The 16,642-nt window shown below is 44.6% G+C and overlaps 1 protein-coding gene across 2 annotated transcripts in view; it reads left to right on the forward strand.

Moving 5' to 3' along the window:
• Nucleotides 1-16,642, forward strand: part of TMEM87A (transmembrane protein 87A) — a 213,071-nt gene that overhangs the window by 30,026 nt on the left and 166,403 nt on the right. For both annotated transcript variants that reach the window (XM_078659633.1, XM_078659634.1), the window contains exons 2-3: nt 10,637-10,697; nt 14,410-14,507. In XM_078659633.1, coding sequence (XP_078515759.1) covers nt 10,637-10,697; nt 14,410-14,507 — 159 coding nt within the window. The remainder of the gene's footprint in view (nt 1-10,636; nt 10,698-14,409; nt 14,508-16,642) is intronic.

A 16,642-nucleotide genomic window follows, 5' to 3' on the forward strand; every position in this document is an offset into this window, starting at 1 on the left:
GTGGCGGAAGGAGTAAGGGGACTTCTGTCACCAAAGTTCGATCAGCTAAAGGCGCTTCCATGGGGCGGCAAGACACCAGGCAACCGAAAATATCCTTTGACTCGGCTCAACCGCCGCAAAAACCACGAGAGTGGAGTCGGACTCTGGAGGGTCTCACAGCGCTTCCACAGCAGGGGCACAGATATGCCGGATATGCACCTTTTGCTGCAGGAAATGAAGCAAGGGTTTGCGGCGGTTGTGGACAAAGTAGATCGGCTATCCTCCAGAATGGATGCTATTGTACAAAAGATGGACGTGCACGAAGAACTCATTACGGAGGCGGAGAGGAGAATTTCGGAAAATGATGATACCACGGCGTCGCATGCTACGCGGCTGACGAGAATGGACAACATCCTCCGGGTAATAGCTGCTAAGAACGAGGAGTTGGAAGCGCGCAGCCGTCGCAATAATGTACGCGTGGTTGGTGTGCCGGAATCGACAAACACAGGGCGGATGGAGGACTATGTGGAGCGGATTCTAAAAACAGCGGTGGGGGAGGACGCCTTTTCACAGCAATTCATCGTCGAGAGGGCACACCGCTCTCTGGGCCCTCAGCCACAACCAGGCGCACCGCCCAGACCGATCATAGCACGGCTACTGAATTATAGAGACCGGGATACAGCGTTGCGGGCTGCGAGAAACACAAAACAGCTGTCATGTGAGGGAGTGAATTTTTCCTTATACCCAGATTTCACACCAATGGTGCAAGAACAATGATGGAAATTTCTGGATGTGAAAAAGAAACTTAGAGCCCTACAAATTGACTATGCCTTACTATACCCTGCGAAGCTATGCGTCACTCATCAGGCGAAACAACACTTCTTTCTGAATCCACAACAGGCTGAGGACTTCTTGAAAAGGCTGAGGAGAGAGCGAGGACCACGTCAAGCAGAAGAAGAAGCGGAGGAAGAAGGAGACTAAACTTTCAGTGATCCTTATTGTCCTTTACTGCTGCCTGAAGGGTGACAAAACTGGGTCATTTTGAACATTATCCGCTGTGCTGCCGAACCGGGGACTCTGCATGGACACTGCTACTGTAGATACAAGATGTTGCTGAAATCGGTGTTTGGACTAATGGTGGTAATGTATGCCAGGCGACACCCCCTTCCCTCACAGAACCCTCCGTGGGGAGGTTTGGATCGAAGGGCGGGGCGAAGGGGGTGGTGAAGTGCGCACCCTGGATGACCCCACTAGGGAGTACCCCATTGACATTGGTTTTTGCACTGCAGCTAATTGGGGGTTTGCTAGCGGTGATGAGGGAGGTGGGGGGGAGGGTTGCTGGAGAGTTGGGGTTGCTTCAGTGGGAGGGGGGTGGGCTACGAGTGAGCACGATATGTATGTTTAGACTGGTTTTGGGTAGGTTGAGGATTGAAAATGCTAGGATAATGCATGGTTGGGGAAGGAGGGTGTTTGATGGGAGGCTTAGAATGGGTGGGGGGAGGTGGGGGTTGAGGGGTGTGGTTGGGGAGGTTGGTTACTACGGGCACTGGTTACACAGGAAATTGCATGTCCATTGGAGGGATTGCTATGAGATGGTTGGCAGGTGGTTGGAGCAGGTGGGGAAGTGTGTTGTTATATCTGTCACAAATGCTCATGGCTGGTAAGTCTGGGACTACACTATTGATATTATCATGGAATGTGCGTGGCATTAATGATGCTAGGAAAGGCAGGAATATACTTGCTTATCTGGATAGACATAATGTGCACATAGCACTATTGCAGGAGACACATTTTAGGCCACGAGTGGACCCCACATTTGCTAGAAAATGGGCTATGATCAGGAAATTTTCATCATATTCCTCCTACTCGCGGGGCACTGCTGTGTTGATCAAAAAAAACATTCAGTTTCAACTAATGGGAGAGATCCTGGACCCTAATGGTCGCTTTGTGCTACTATGGGGGATGTTGGGTACGGACACTGTTGTGATTGTGAGCTCTTATGCTCCTAATGTTGACACTCCGGAGTTCTTTACGACACTTTGGGGACACAGATTGGGGGTGGGCGCCACTCATGTTATTTGGGGGGGGGATTTTAATGTTACATTGATTCCTGGTATGGATAGATCAGACGGATGCGTGCAATATAACAGACAAGCACGAGATGTACTGATGGGCATTATAGAGGAGGCTGGGCTGGTGGATAGTTGGAGACACACACATCATACAAACAGGGAGGGCACGCACTTTACTTCACACACTAATACATGGGCCAGATTGGACTACTGCTTTGTGACGAGAGGACTTTGTGAGGGGATGGGGAAGGTGTTACATTTGCCCAGAACTTACTCTGACCATTGTCCAGTGTTGTTATCCCTCGCTGTACCGGGTCATGATAGACAGAGGCCCCCCTGGAGAATGCTACCATCTATGCTGCTAGATACGGTGTTTAAGACTGAGTTAGGGGTTGAAATTGAGGAATTTTTTCCCAGGAACAAGGATTCAGTAGATAGTGTTGAAACGGTGTGGGAGGCATTCAAAGTTACGATCAGAGGGGTTTGCATATCCAAGGGAGGAGGAGTATTGAGAGATATACAGACGACACTGAATAGGCTAGAGCACGAACTGAGAGACTTAGAACTTGATATGACAACGAGGCGGGACGTGGGCTTGCATAAAACATTTAAAGATAAGCTAACAGAGTATGAAGCAGAAGCGGCAAGGGAAGTCAACTTCAGGGGCCGGGCAAAGTGTTGGCAGCGATGACGAGAAATCCACGCTTTAGCTCCAATGTATTGGAGATTGTCACGCAGGAAGGGGAAAGGTTTCGAGACACTGAGACGATTCAGAAGGAGTTTCTGATGCATTATGGTCACCTTTATACTTCGCGGCAGACACATGTAGAGGACATGGGACACTTCCTTGACGACATTGCACTGTGCTGGCTCAGCGATGTGCATAGAGCATTCCTTAGTGCGCCGCTGGAGCTTGATGAGATCCGCGACGCGATTATGTCGATGGCTAATGGCAAGGCGACGGGACTGGACGGACTCCCTGCGGAGTTCTATAAATGTTACATAGAAATAATGGCACCGGTTCTTAGGGAGGTCTATGTAGAATCTTTTGAAGCTGGGGCGCTGCCGGGATCGATGAGGGAGGTGGTCATTACCTCTCTGTTGAAACCGGGGAAGGACCCGACAGACACGGACTCTTATCGGCCGCTGTCGCTTATCAACTGCGATGCGAAAATTCTAGCCAAAGTCCTCGCAACACACCTCTCGCTGATTATGACTAAATTGGTGCTGCCGGACCAGGCTGGCTTCGTGCCGGGCCGTGCAACCTCACATAATCTCAGGACGTTGTTCTCTTTAATACAGACGATTGCCCCGGATATCCCAGTCGCTGCAATATTTCTAGATGCCACGAAGGCATTCGACTCGGTTGAGTGGCCGTATCTATTTAATATGTTGCATAGAATGGGGTTTCCGAAAATATTTGTCAGCTGGGTGGAACTCTTGTATACAGCACCGACGGCCAGGGTGATAATTAATGGACTGCTGTCTGCCCCGATACCGATAACCAGAGGAACTAGACAGGGATGTCCTCTCTCCCCACTGCTTTTCGCTATAGCGATAGAGCCACTGGCATGTCGTATCCGACAATTGCACAGAGACAGTGCTTTTCGCTGTAATCAACGCCAGATTGGTGTGTCTTTGTATGCGGACGACATCACGATTTATGTTAAAGATCCGCAAACTAATCTTAACCCTATTTTGCGTGAGTTTCTAATTTTTGGCCGACTGTCAGGGGTGCACATAAATTGGGAAAAGTCGCAATTCTTCCCGCTCACGGGCGCTGTTCAGAAATTCCAATTAGACTACCCTCTAGAATGGTGTGATTCCGATCTTAAATATCTGAGAATAGTGATATCCCTGAATAAGGAGGAGACGCTGAGGTTGAATTACGGGGTAGCCATATCGAAACTGGCGGATAATGTTACGAGGTGGAAAACGCTGCCGTTATCGATGGCAGGGCGCGCGTCGCTGATAAAGATGGTGGTGTTGCTACAGTTTTTATACTTATTCCAGAACATACCCTATTTCCCTGGCACATTCTTTTTTAAGCAACTGAGGTCAGAACTTCTTGGTCTTTTCTGGGGGAGCAAACAGCCGCGGCTGCGTTGGAACATTCTAACCCAGCCTTATGAGAAAGGGGGTTTCGACGTGCCTGATTTTGATACCTATTATATTGCTGCCCAGGCACAATACGCCTATCACTGGATTAACCCCACGCCTTTTATGCCGCAAATTGCTGTGGAGGACTGGATCGCACGTCCTCTCCCGCTCAACGGCCTGATACAAGGCTCAGTGCGGAACATAGATACGCCGTTTACTACGGTGACTTGCACCATAGACGCCTGGACTCGAATTGCGAGGCTTCTTAATACCACGCACCTGTACTCACCTGTGCTGCCCCTCACGTATCACCCTGGTATATCGCTCCTACAGGAGGCGGGCTTTCAGTTGATGTGTAAACGCTTGCAGATTGCAACGTGGGGGAACCTGTTCGTCAACGGGCAGTTCCGTACCAGGGAACAAATGTTTCAGGGAGTTGTGCCTACTCCTCTGGAGGTCTTCTATTACGTCAGGCTTCGACAAGGGTTGAGAGCAGTATTGCCTAACTTCCCGGAGGAACCTGATGTGGTTTTGCCACTGCATGCCATGCTGACGTCCGATGGCCGCCATCTGGTTTCCAGATTATATAACAATATCAGGGTGCAACGCCAAGGGATTGAGAGCTCAGCTCGTAGCCATTGGAGTGAGGATTTGGGCAATGATATAACTGACGATCAATGAAAATATTGCTGTGCCATTACTGCTAAAATTTCGCCTAGTAGCAGGTTGAAGATAATTCATTTCAAGTTTTTACAACGATTTTATTATACACCTGTTAGAAAGTTACGCTTTCGTTTGGCGTACAATGATAGATGTGAGCGCTGCAGGGCGGAAGGGGCGGGATTCATTCACCTGGCGTGGGAATGTCCAGGTGTGTATGACTATTGGCTGCAAGTACCGGAAGCCTTACAGACTATGACTGGAGGGGTGATTGATAAAGATCCGTTAATAATGCTGTTGGGATACACAAGAGATATACCTAAGGCTGTTCGCAGGTTTATGGATGTTGCATTACTACTGGCCAAGAGACGTATTGCGTGCCGCTGGGGTAGAGGGAGGGCCCCAAAGTTTAAGGAATGGATGGCTGATATGATTTATTGCCAGGACCAAAACAATGTGTATGCTGATTTGATACCTGTGCGGAGCAGACCTAATGATATATGGGGTCCGCTACAGAACTATTTATTGAAAGAGGCAGCGGCAGCTGCGGGCTCAGACACTGAGAGTCGGGAGTGAGGGCTACAAAAGCTGCTCCCCTGTGACCTGTTTCTCGTTGCCACGATGGGAGGTACTCAATGGATTCATCTGTGGAACGTTATCTTCATCTAAGCCTGGGTGGGGGATATCCCCGGCCTAACAGCTGCTTGCTATGTGTTACGTACAGGGGTCTATGCGAGACAGGATGTGGGTCTTGGAATAGCCCGGACTCAGTTTAATTCTGATGCATGACTGATTGTGTATATAATATTCCTGTCTGTTGTTTCGCTATGCCCATTAGAAAAGACTACCTATGTTGTACTGTCTTACTGTTCTGAATTGAGTAGGCCATGGGATGTAGTAACTGCCTGAGAGATGATGCCTACATTGTTCCGGCCTGCTCGGATTAACCGACCACCATAGTTATTTATGTGTATGATTAGGAGTGCAATGTGAACCTGTGTAACCCACTTGAATGTCGTTTTCTCTTGCTGTTTGTCAAGAAAACTTTATAAATAAAAAAAAAAAAAGTATGTATTAATCTGCAGAACCGCGGTGTTTAATCCCCTCTCCCTTTGTGATACACCGTGTTTACATTCGCAGAGGCTGTTTATGTACCTCGCTTTTTCGAGTAGGTATGTAGTGCCTACCCCGCGCGCCAGTCTGAGTTGATGCCATTTGCATTCTGGTACCTGTAGTTAAAAAAATAAATAAATAAATACCGGTAACAAAGTGGAGAAAATCCTGACGACACCGAGATTTATAACATAGAAAACAAATTGGCTAACTGCTCACACCTGCCTTCTGACTGCTTAAGAATTACATCACTGCTTTTGTTCTATCATTATTATTTCAATGTCTTGGCGTTTTTGCCATTCTTTACGGGTCGAAGAGCGTTTTAGAACTCTTGACATTAGAGTAATTCAACTATTTTCCACATTTTAACTGTGCTTTGTAATACGCACACTATCAAACGCTAAAGTTTCTATTTTTGCCCCCCCCCACATACACCTCAAATCCAAATGTAATTTTTTTTTGTTAGGTCTCGCATTTGCGAAAGATTAAGCTATTGACATTGTAAATGACAATGCCATTTATTTATCTGTTTTCAAAACCAACACGTACATAAACAATTTGTCATTTGCAATGCCAATAGCTCTAACTTTGTCAAAGGCGAAACCGTTGCATTGTAAATGCTTGTTCTACTTGTTAGTCCAAGGTATCTTACTACCAATATTCCTATGAAAGGTTTATTATGGTTGAAACAACTTTATGAACTTTACGGAACCCATATCACTTGAGCTGACCAAACAGACAGCAGGGATACTTATTGCAATAAGGTGTTCCTATTGGCTAGGAGACTGCTTAGTTATGTAGGAAACCTCTGTGAATTGTATGTTAACAAAAGTTAATTTCTGCTCCCTAGTTTATTATATATATGGAAAGACTTGGTCTTTCAAGATACTGTTATTGCTTTGTTCCTTCTAACAATCACCTTACTGAGGCAACAGTGCACTTTTTCCCTTTGGGTAAATTAAGCGTTCTTTTTAGGGCTCGGGCCTACGTCGCCACAAAGTGGGGGCGGAGTTTCCGAGCTCTTATGTATTAGAAAAAAAAAGAATTCTGAAAGGGGTCCGGGCTGCCACATTCCAGAAAGCGCGCGTTTTTTGCGTGTGGTATTTTGCCATGTGCATGGTAATTGGTCCAGACAAGGCTGTCTTTAAGTAAGGCAGCACGCCATAGGACTTAGGAATTTGTCAATGTCCACTTCCTGCATAAAATGTTCGGACACGTGCAGAAGAATACATAAATCCTCAATTACCAGCTGTCCGAGGTGCCGGTAATTGAAGGCAGATGGTGCTGGGAGCGTGTGCACTGCTGTGTTTTTTTTCCCTTCAGCTCTGTGTGCGCGCATGAACAGCCGGCCAGCAATGTAGAGAATCACATGCATCAGATCTGGTTTTTTTAAACAATTGCGATCGCGAAAGTGATCTCTTTCTGTGCTGCTTGTTTAAACAATTGCGATCGCAAAAGTGATGCTTTCTGTGCTGCTTGTTTAAACAATTGCGATCGCGAAAGTGATGCTTTCTGTGCTGCTTGTTTTTCGTATGTAATCTTGTTCTTCTACGAACTCGATGGTAGCGGAGTATCCCATCCTCACCCTCTAGGTCACTTCATTAATTTTCCACGAGTCCGCCGTGTCAGTTGGCGAGTGCAGAGTGGTAGTGCAGAGTGGTAGTGCAGAGTGGTAGTGCAGAGTGGTAGTGCAGAGTGGTAGTGCAGAGTGGTAGTGCAGAGTGGTAGTGCAGAGTGGTAGTGCAGAGTGGTAGTGCAGAGTGCAGAGTGGTAGTGCAGAGTGGTAGTGCAGAGTGCAGAGTGGTAGTGCAGAGTGGTAGTGCAGAGTGCAGAGTGGTAGTGCAGAGTGAGAGTGCAGTTTGAGAGTGCGAGTGGTAGTGCAGATTGAGAGTGCAGATTGGTAGTGCAGAGTGAGAGTGCAGTTTGAGAGTGCGAGTGGTAGTGCAGATTGAGAGTGCAGATTGGTAGTGCAGAGTGGTAGTGCAGAGTACAGAGTGGTAGTGCAGAGTGCAGAGTGGTAGTGCAGAGTGCAGAGTGGTAGTGCAGAGTGCAGAGTGGTAGTGCAGAGTGGTAGTGCAGAGTGGTAGTGCAGAGTGGTAGTGCAGAGTGGTAGTGCAGAGTGGTAGTGCAAAGTGAGTGCGAGTGGTAGTGCAGAGTGGTAGTGCAGAGTGCAGAGTGAGAGTGCAGAGTGCAGTTTGGTAGTACAGAGTGCAGAGTGCAGTTTGGTAGTACAGAGTGCAGATTGGTAGTGCAGAGTGCAGATTGGTAGTGCAGAGTGGTATTGCAGAGTGCAGAGTGGTATTGCAGAGTGCAGAGTGGTATTGCAGAGTGCAGAGTGGTATTGCAGAGTGGTAGTGCAGAGTGGTAGTGCAGAGTGGTAGTGCAGAGTGGTAGTGCAGAGTGGTAGTGCAGAGTGGTAGTGCAGAGTGCAGAGTGCAGAGTGGCAGTGCAGAGTGGCAGTGCAGAGTGGCAGTGCAGAGTGGCAGTGCAGAGTGGCAGTGCAGAGTGGCAGTGCAGAGTGGCAGGGCAGAGTGCAGAGTGGTAGTGCAGAGTGGTAGTGCAGAGTGCAGAGTGGTAGTGCAGAGTGGTAGTGCAGAGTGCAGAGTGGTAGTGCAGAGTGGTAGTGCAGAGTGGTAGTGCAGAGTGGTAGTGCAGAGTGGTAGTGCAGAGTGGTAGTGCAGAGTGCAGATTGAGAGTGCAGATTGAGAGTGCGAGTGGTAGTGCAGAGTGCAGATTGAGAGTGCAGATTGAGAGTGCGAGTGGTAGTGCAGAGTGCAGATTGAGAGTGCAGATTGAGAGTGCGAGTGGTAGTGCAGAGTGCAGATTGGTAGTGCAGAGTGCAGATTGGTAGTGCAGAGTGCAGATTGGTAGTGCAGAGTGCAGATTGGTAGTGCAGAGTGCAGATTGGTAGTGCAGAGTGCAGAGTGCAGATTGGTAGTGCAGAGTGCCTAAAACACATTGCCATTTACAATGCCATTATCTCTAACTTAAAACAAACCCGAGCCCTAATGCATTCCTAATGCTTGTTTGTTTTTTATATCGACCAAGAAATCCCAGGGCCTCGGTGGATGTGGACCCACCATATAGAGTGTTTTAATGCTCAGATCCCATTGTATTTGCTGCAGTGTAGGTTGATATTTGGTTGCAGCTATTAGGGATGTTTTAGAGGATGACGGGGCCAATTCTGTGGACAGCGTATTATTGCCTCTTGTTGGGACGGGAATGTCCCACTGCACGGTAAAGGACATGTACCCCTGCCGTGAGTAATCCAATTGCAAGCGAATTTCTCATCCTGACTTTATTTTTGTTTCAGTACACACACATTCCTGCATGTGCTCTGCAGGCCTACGCTCGAAAATTACTTTAAGAGCCATAGCCTGGGTCTGAGGTCAAGGAGGCAGACAAAAAGCTTGCCCTTTGCGGGGGATGAGGCTACCTTTTGTTTGAGTGATTAGGAGCTGAAAAAACCTTTTTACCCGTTTAACCCACTATGAGTTTGATGCTTACAGGCTCACTCAAGTAAAGTTCCGCTCAAAGTCATGACCAAACCCTGCATTGACGTCCCTGGGTGAATATTGAGTGTATGTGCTTGTGTGGAGTAAAGGAACAGGATTCCATACTGGTTGCTAGTACAAATGTACTCTGTTACCTGTGATATCCATTTTGTATTGTCTCTGGTCTGACAAGATGGCACAAAATGGAAGTTGTGAAACAGGTCCAAGAAAGTTGAAATGTATTGTCTTTATTCCTGAAGGAGTATGGTGTAACTCTAAACACTGAAATGTGGAGGGATGGATAAAGGACTGCATTTAGAAATTCTATTCGACCTTTTTAGCAAGTGGTTGTGATTAGTCCTTCCTTAGCACTGCCATTTGGTTAATGACTAAAAAAGTGGTTTCTGGGGAGAACCTGAGTCTTTGGCTTTCCTTTGAGTAGCCCATCCTGGAAGTGTGATGAGAACAATTTGCAGAGCTGCCCACCACTTGTACCCATGGTGTGGGTACTCTGGCTTGGAGCCAGCATCTTCACTACATGGAGAAGTGTGGCTCAGGGGTTAGAGGCGGCAGACCCGGAATCTGAGATCGGTCCTGGACCAGGGTTCAATTCCCCGCCCCGGCGGGTCTTGGGCTAAAAAATTCCACGGACTCGATAATTCTCACCCCGGTGCCTCCTTGACTCACGGGTTCACACTCTGCGACTCTGGGCAACAGCTTGCTTAATCTCCACAACGGCCCCTCGCGGCGGGATGCCTGACTTTCACCTTGTGGATACCCTGCTATCTCACAGGGGAATATCAGGAAGGGTTCCCTAAGCAAGCGCCGGGACACCTGCTTTGCGGGTAGCTGTGCGCTATATAAGCTCAACTACATTTACATTTACTACATGATGTGAGGAACCATGACCTCGCTCCAACAACATGTCTGTGCTGAAGAGCAAAAATGATTGTTAGTATTTGCGTGGCCTTCCTATGTTAGCCTAATGTTGGGGAGTGGCCTGTAAATGGAATTCACGCCAGGATAGAAAAGCAAATAGTGTTGCTGACATTGGGTGATTAGCACCTTATCAGAGACTTTACCTGTTTCAGTTGAATAACATAACTTCACAGTAGTAGTAGAGAAAGAAGGTAGCAGTGGGCAACAACTGCACAACACTATTATAAATATTTCTAACTATGCATAACAGCTCTGTTTTATTTATTCTTCTCTTTATAGGAGAGCAAATTCTTTAACTTTGGGAGAATCCTATTCAAGAATTCCACTGTTTACATCAAATGTAAGTAATTTCAAATAAAAATTTAAACTGCTATCAATTAAATCAGTGTTTCATGGTTTTGGAACCTTTATAACTAAAAAAGATGTTGGAATTTATTCTCTCTAAGGCATCACCCGATCTTGATTGCCCCGTTTTGTGACATGTTTAACGGCTCCCTTCATTCTGAGGAAGTTCGTGTGAATGTGGCCTCCGCTAGTATATCCATCTTAGGCCGCCAAATCAGACGCAGGTCCACCTGCTGGCAAGAGGTAAAACTTTGCTGCAGTGGTCAAAATTTGTATCTGAGTTTTTCATACTTTTATGGATGGATATTTGGGAGACTTCTAACAGAAGCGTGTCAAAAGATCAGGCGTAGAATCTGGTGATGCATGTCTTGGATAGTGGGAATGTAGATACGAAGAGTTATCGCACAAACGCCAACTCTAATCAGGTAAATATGGACAGTAATGTATTTAATGATGACACCTATTTACACTTTTTTCACTCCATAGTGTTCAAAAGAAGGGTGGTGGAGCAGGTGAGGTTACCCATGAGTAGATGATGAACGGAGAGTTTGGGTGGTCAAATGAGCTTGCATCACTCTTTTCAGTAATTCATTAGGTTTTTTTTATTTAGATATGGGCTATTTGACAGTAGTGTTCTAAGCAACTGGAAAGAACTGTAATGTACTAGAGTACGAAGGCCAGTTGGGTGGAGCTAGTAGGAAAAAGCTGGCATCTCATACTTGCCCCACATGAGTGTGATGTGGAAATAGTTGAAACAGGTAAACTGGGTCCATGCCATTGGTGGCCTTGAATACAAGAAAGAGTAGTTTGTAATGAGCTTGGTATTTGGTGAAGGAGCCTTATGCGCTATTTGAGTAATCCAGTATGTTGTATAATATTAAGTTTTGAAAGTGTATGACTTTATCCGGGAAGGAGAAGACATGTATATGGATACCTGAGGGAAGTCCGTTAGGACAATGACATTCTCTTCTCGCTAAAGTGTTTATTAGTGTCGGGGCTGCAGAGAAAAGGTGAAAGCTAATCTTCCCAAAAAGAAATAGTTTTGTCGCAGTGGATAATATGAATTATTGCAAGAATATATTGTAGTCACATATTAGTCTAGAGTTGTGACAGGGGTGGCTACACCTGTGGCATAAATGACATGGGAGAAGTAAGAGAAGTCAGGACTGAGGCAGCTAGTAAGTAGATAAGTTTGGCTTTGGAGGAATTGAAGATTTAGTAGCTAAGGGACATCTAGTGCCTGATGACAGAAATACTCTAGACTGAAGGATAAGTATGAAAGACTGAAAGGAAAACAACATATAAACATAAAAGTGACAAGTGAAAGATGGAGAGGGCGTCTATGACATCGGTAGTGCGAAGAGAAAGTAAGGCTCCTAGGATGTAGAGGACTCTGTGGTTAAAGTTGGGAGCACCTGGTAGTGGAGAGAGTGATCGGAGAAACAGGAGTCAAACCATTTCTTGCCTCACCTGTAGCGCACAGGTACACTATGGTTGCTAGCATTGTGGGGTCCATGGCAGGGCATGGTTGCTCCTAAAGTGTGGAACGACCTTCCACTTCACATCGGAACCTCTTCCTCTCTTCTTGAATTCTGCAAGAAGCTCAAGACCTGACTTTTCAAATAACCAACCCACCCTGACCATGGCGTCTGCTCAGTGCCAGGATACCATTGCAGTGAAGGTGTATCTTAACAAATATACATAACATAATATGCATAATATAACATAACATCATATAACATAAACGAACATAGCAATATTATATAATACAATATAACATAAAGTAACATAATATAACATAACATAATTACATAACATAACAACCCAGTGACATGATGACATAACATATTAACATGTTATGTAATGATGTTATGTCATAATGTTATGTTGATATGTTATGTCATCATGTCACTGGGTTGTTATGTTATGTAATTATGTTATGTCACAATGTTATAACAACCCAGTGACATGATGACATAACATATTAACATAACATTATGACATAACATCATAATATAACAATGACAAAACATAAGGACATAACATGATGAACGCTGTCAAATTCTAGAGAAAGCCAAGGAGAATTAAAATGGAGATTTGAGTATGGTGAGCATAAATGATGAGGTTTATAATGTTAGTGATCGCATTGGAACAATTATAGTGGGTGATAGGAGGAGAGAAAAGAGGCAGCTGGATGATGGGAAGGTAGTTGGGTAAAAAGAGCCATCTTCTGCTAGCCATTTCAATTCAACTGTGAGAGCACTACTCGAGATTTACTGACTGCTGTATATATGATCCTTAAACTTAATACGTATGCCAGTGTTTTGACTGAGTTGGAATGTACAAATTGTCTTTGAATACTGTGTACGCTATACATATGTATAGAATGATCTGCACTAGTTGATCTCCAGGAAGAAATTGTCTATTACTTTCCTTTCCAGGGAATACAATCAAATATTCATGATCTGCGGTTAGTCATATGCATGCACTTGAGGTGAAAAGAGGGGCAAAGGTGAACAACCCTTGGTTTTCATCTGTAGAACTTTGTAGACAAATGTTTTGAGAGACTGTCACACTTAAGCTTCGGGAAAAGCTAAAAACATCATACAAGTATTTTCTGCTTTTGGTTCTTGACTCCCAGTTCTCTCCTGCTTAGCACAGTATGGGACTTTTAAGTCTGACAGTATTTATTTCTCTCTACCGGTGCCATGATGTGAGTCGTTTTGTATAGAGCACCTTACAAATAATAAAATAATCAAATACGTATGGAATAAGTACAGCTGGTGAAGAACAATTAATCTTACTTGGCAAAACAAACATTTATAATGGGGTAGTATGAAGGAGGCGTGGCAGACAGAACTGCAGTTAGTGGGGTCTTGACATTGTTTTTAAAGAGAAGTGGTAAGCAAAGTCACCTGCATTACCGCTAGATTGGGACTAGATGAACATTTGGCATCATTGTAAGGCCATCATCTACAGTGCTGTAGGAGACCAGTATTGATACTTTGCCAGTGCTATATTGTCTACACGTGGTCCCTGGCTGGAAAGATTTTGCCATGATAGCACGCAAAATTAACTTGGCATAAAAATTTACAGTCACAAAACTTGCTTGGTCTTGAGTATTGCATTGATCGTGGGAATAGGGCACAAGGAGAGGCAATGAAATTGCAAATATTCATATTCAATTGAGCCCATATTACCAGTATAAATACATTCAAAAATATATTTAGGCAATGAACCGTGTTGTGTGGGACCAGCCTGTGGGCAAAAGTGCCCTAGCTCAACGCCCTTTTGAACTGCTAGAAAACTCTTATACTAGTTGAAGAACTGGCAGGAAAACCTGCATGTAAGGAATGCAGGCACCTGCTTCTGGGTCCACCTTAGATCTAATGGGGATGGACGGGAGAACACTTGCACGCATCTAGCTCACTCTGCTCTTTCAGGCCTCCCTCACTCACACTCATTTGCTTGCTCAAACGCACTCACTCATGCTTCTTCCTCTCACTCATGTTCCCTTCTCTCACTCATGTTCCCACTTCTTACTCAGCCCCTGTCACTCACTCATATTATATTACATTTTCCATGAGTAGTTTTACCTTTGTTTGGTTTTTGGGATCCACAAGCTTTTAATTGGAATAAGGCAGTCCCTGGTCCAACTGGATTATAGACTCTTGCATTTTTACATTGTCTTCCTGTGTTTTTGGCAGTCGAAGGAGATGCAAAGACATGCGATCCCTCCTGGAGTTACAATGTCACCTGGTACCTGCGGTATGCTGACTGCTACAGCGAGGTCTTCAGCTGTGAGGTAAGTCTGCATCTCTTGTCCTCGAAATCTTGAAATATATCAAATCTGTAGAACTGTAGATACAGGTAAGTTACATTTTATTTGAACTGATGATGACCTTTGATGGAGTTGATGTTGGAGAAGAATTGTGCACCATCCAGTTTGTGTACCATGTCTTGCCATTACATTTCATTGTTTTACATCCCAGCCCCTTTTCAAAGGCTCTTCTGGGTGATATCAATCCGCTCTGCAGAAGTTGTGGTCCACTCCTGCATGCTAATCTAACTTCGAATGAGTTTCACTTTCTTTATATGATTTTTTTTTTTGCTGTTTAAGCTGGGATGTAAAGTTTGTTCAGGTTGTCCTTCATATTCATGTTGTAGTTTTATGGATAAAATGTGTGTTGCATTTGCTTTGTCAGATATGCTCCTCGTAATACTAAAAACGTCATAAGGCTTTTGCACTTTTTCAAATTTTTGATACAGTAAGCATGTTATTCACTAGAATGCATATCTGTTATGTAATTTAGTTTGTTAAGCATCACACAGTGTCATGAAGTGGGAATATGCAATCAGTGCCCAGGTTTCTTGGATCAGATGTTGCCAACATAGTCATGAGACTGCACACAATTTTCCTAAACATGCAGCGCCGCGCCTTAAAACACAAATGTCGTGTTCAGCAACATCTGAGGAAAAGATGCAGCTTTTCAAAGAAACTAACGTAAACTCCAAAGCATGGTGTGTGCAATTCCTATCGAGTAAGTCCATTTGCTGTGAAACAAAAACGTTGCTGTCATGAATAAAATGAGTTCTGCTGCTTCTACACCATACTGTTCTCCTGCTTCCAGATTTCCACCTCATGGTTGTTGGTGTTATTTATGTGTTTAACAGCAAATACGTTAATCTCAGTTGTCCATTTATAAAAAAAAAACGTGTGGTTAGAACCTGAATACTGCTTTGTTATATTGGAGATAATGTGCATGATTTTATTTTGAGTAAGCGAAACATCTAACTAATAATAATATTTAACATTTTCCATGCTTTGATCATAAATTAAGGGGTCATTTATTTAGTTAATAATTGTATTCACATATATATTGTATTTAAGCATTATGAAATGTTCTGTTGAACACCACATTGTCCTCGAACAGTAGTGTTAATATTTGGCCACATCCAATTCTGCTGCTTATGCAGTCCATTGACATGTAGGTTTTAAAAGAATTGATGCCTGGTCATATATGTACACACATGGACACACATGGACACACACACAGGCACTAACATATTTATTAGTGCTGACCTTATCCAAAATGTTAGATCATTTTCGGATTAGGTAAAGACATCTTCTTGGCGAAGGTTCAGGGTTGATGAACCCAGTCTTGGAAACACAAACGTCTCTAGACCAGACTGCCTATTTAAAAAACACAGACACTCTTTGAGAAAGAATTTGTATCACCAGCATCTATCATCTCTAAAGTAGAAGCTATTAGGGAAGCTGTCAGAAGGAGCACTTCAGGTTCTTGCAAATAGTCGAGTGGGTGGGGGCTAATTTTAGACCAAAGACCTATGACCAATTACCTGAACAGCTAAGACGTCTCTTATGTTACATTCTATGTGCAGTATGTCATTAGTGCTAGGAGGCCACCGAGTGGTGTATACATGCTTTACAAATGAATAAATTAACCAGCTTATATAGAGCATGGCTACTCAAAGAGTGTACCGACGCTAGGAAACCTGGTAGCTTAATAGCAAGAATGCTCAGAGTGGGGTAAACAGAAAGTTTTCTAAGCTTTCTGAAACTGGAGTTAATTTCAAAATGGAAGACTATTCGAAGCTTGTGAGGCCAAAAGAAAAAGGAGCCGCCGTCTCCTAGCACGTAAGGGGCGCAGAACTACTGTCAGAAGAGCCCAGTCAGAGGGAAGTGCTGTCGCCAAATGATATGGCCTAAAACTCCCAGTTAAGTCCTGGGGATCTGACTCATGAAAAGCACTATGACTTAATTAAGATTCTCATCCTAATCGGCAACCAGTCCGACTCTTTAAGACCGGTGGAGATGAAAGCACAGCACAGTAGTTTGAATAAGAGGCGTGCAGCTGCATTCTGGACAACTTGCAAGCTCTTGATAAGAGAGCCTGGGAAGCCCAGATAAAGTGCAAT

The sequence above is a fragment of the Lissotriton helveticus genome, chromosome 9, assembly GCF_964261635.1.
Source record: "Lissotriton helveticus chromosome 9, aLisHel1.1, whole genome shotgun sequence".
In the NCBI taxonomy this organism is placed as follows: domain Eukaryota; kingdom Metazoa; phylum Chordata; class Amphibia; order Caudata; family Salamandridae; genus Lissotriton; species Lissotriton helveticus.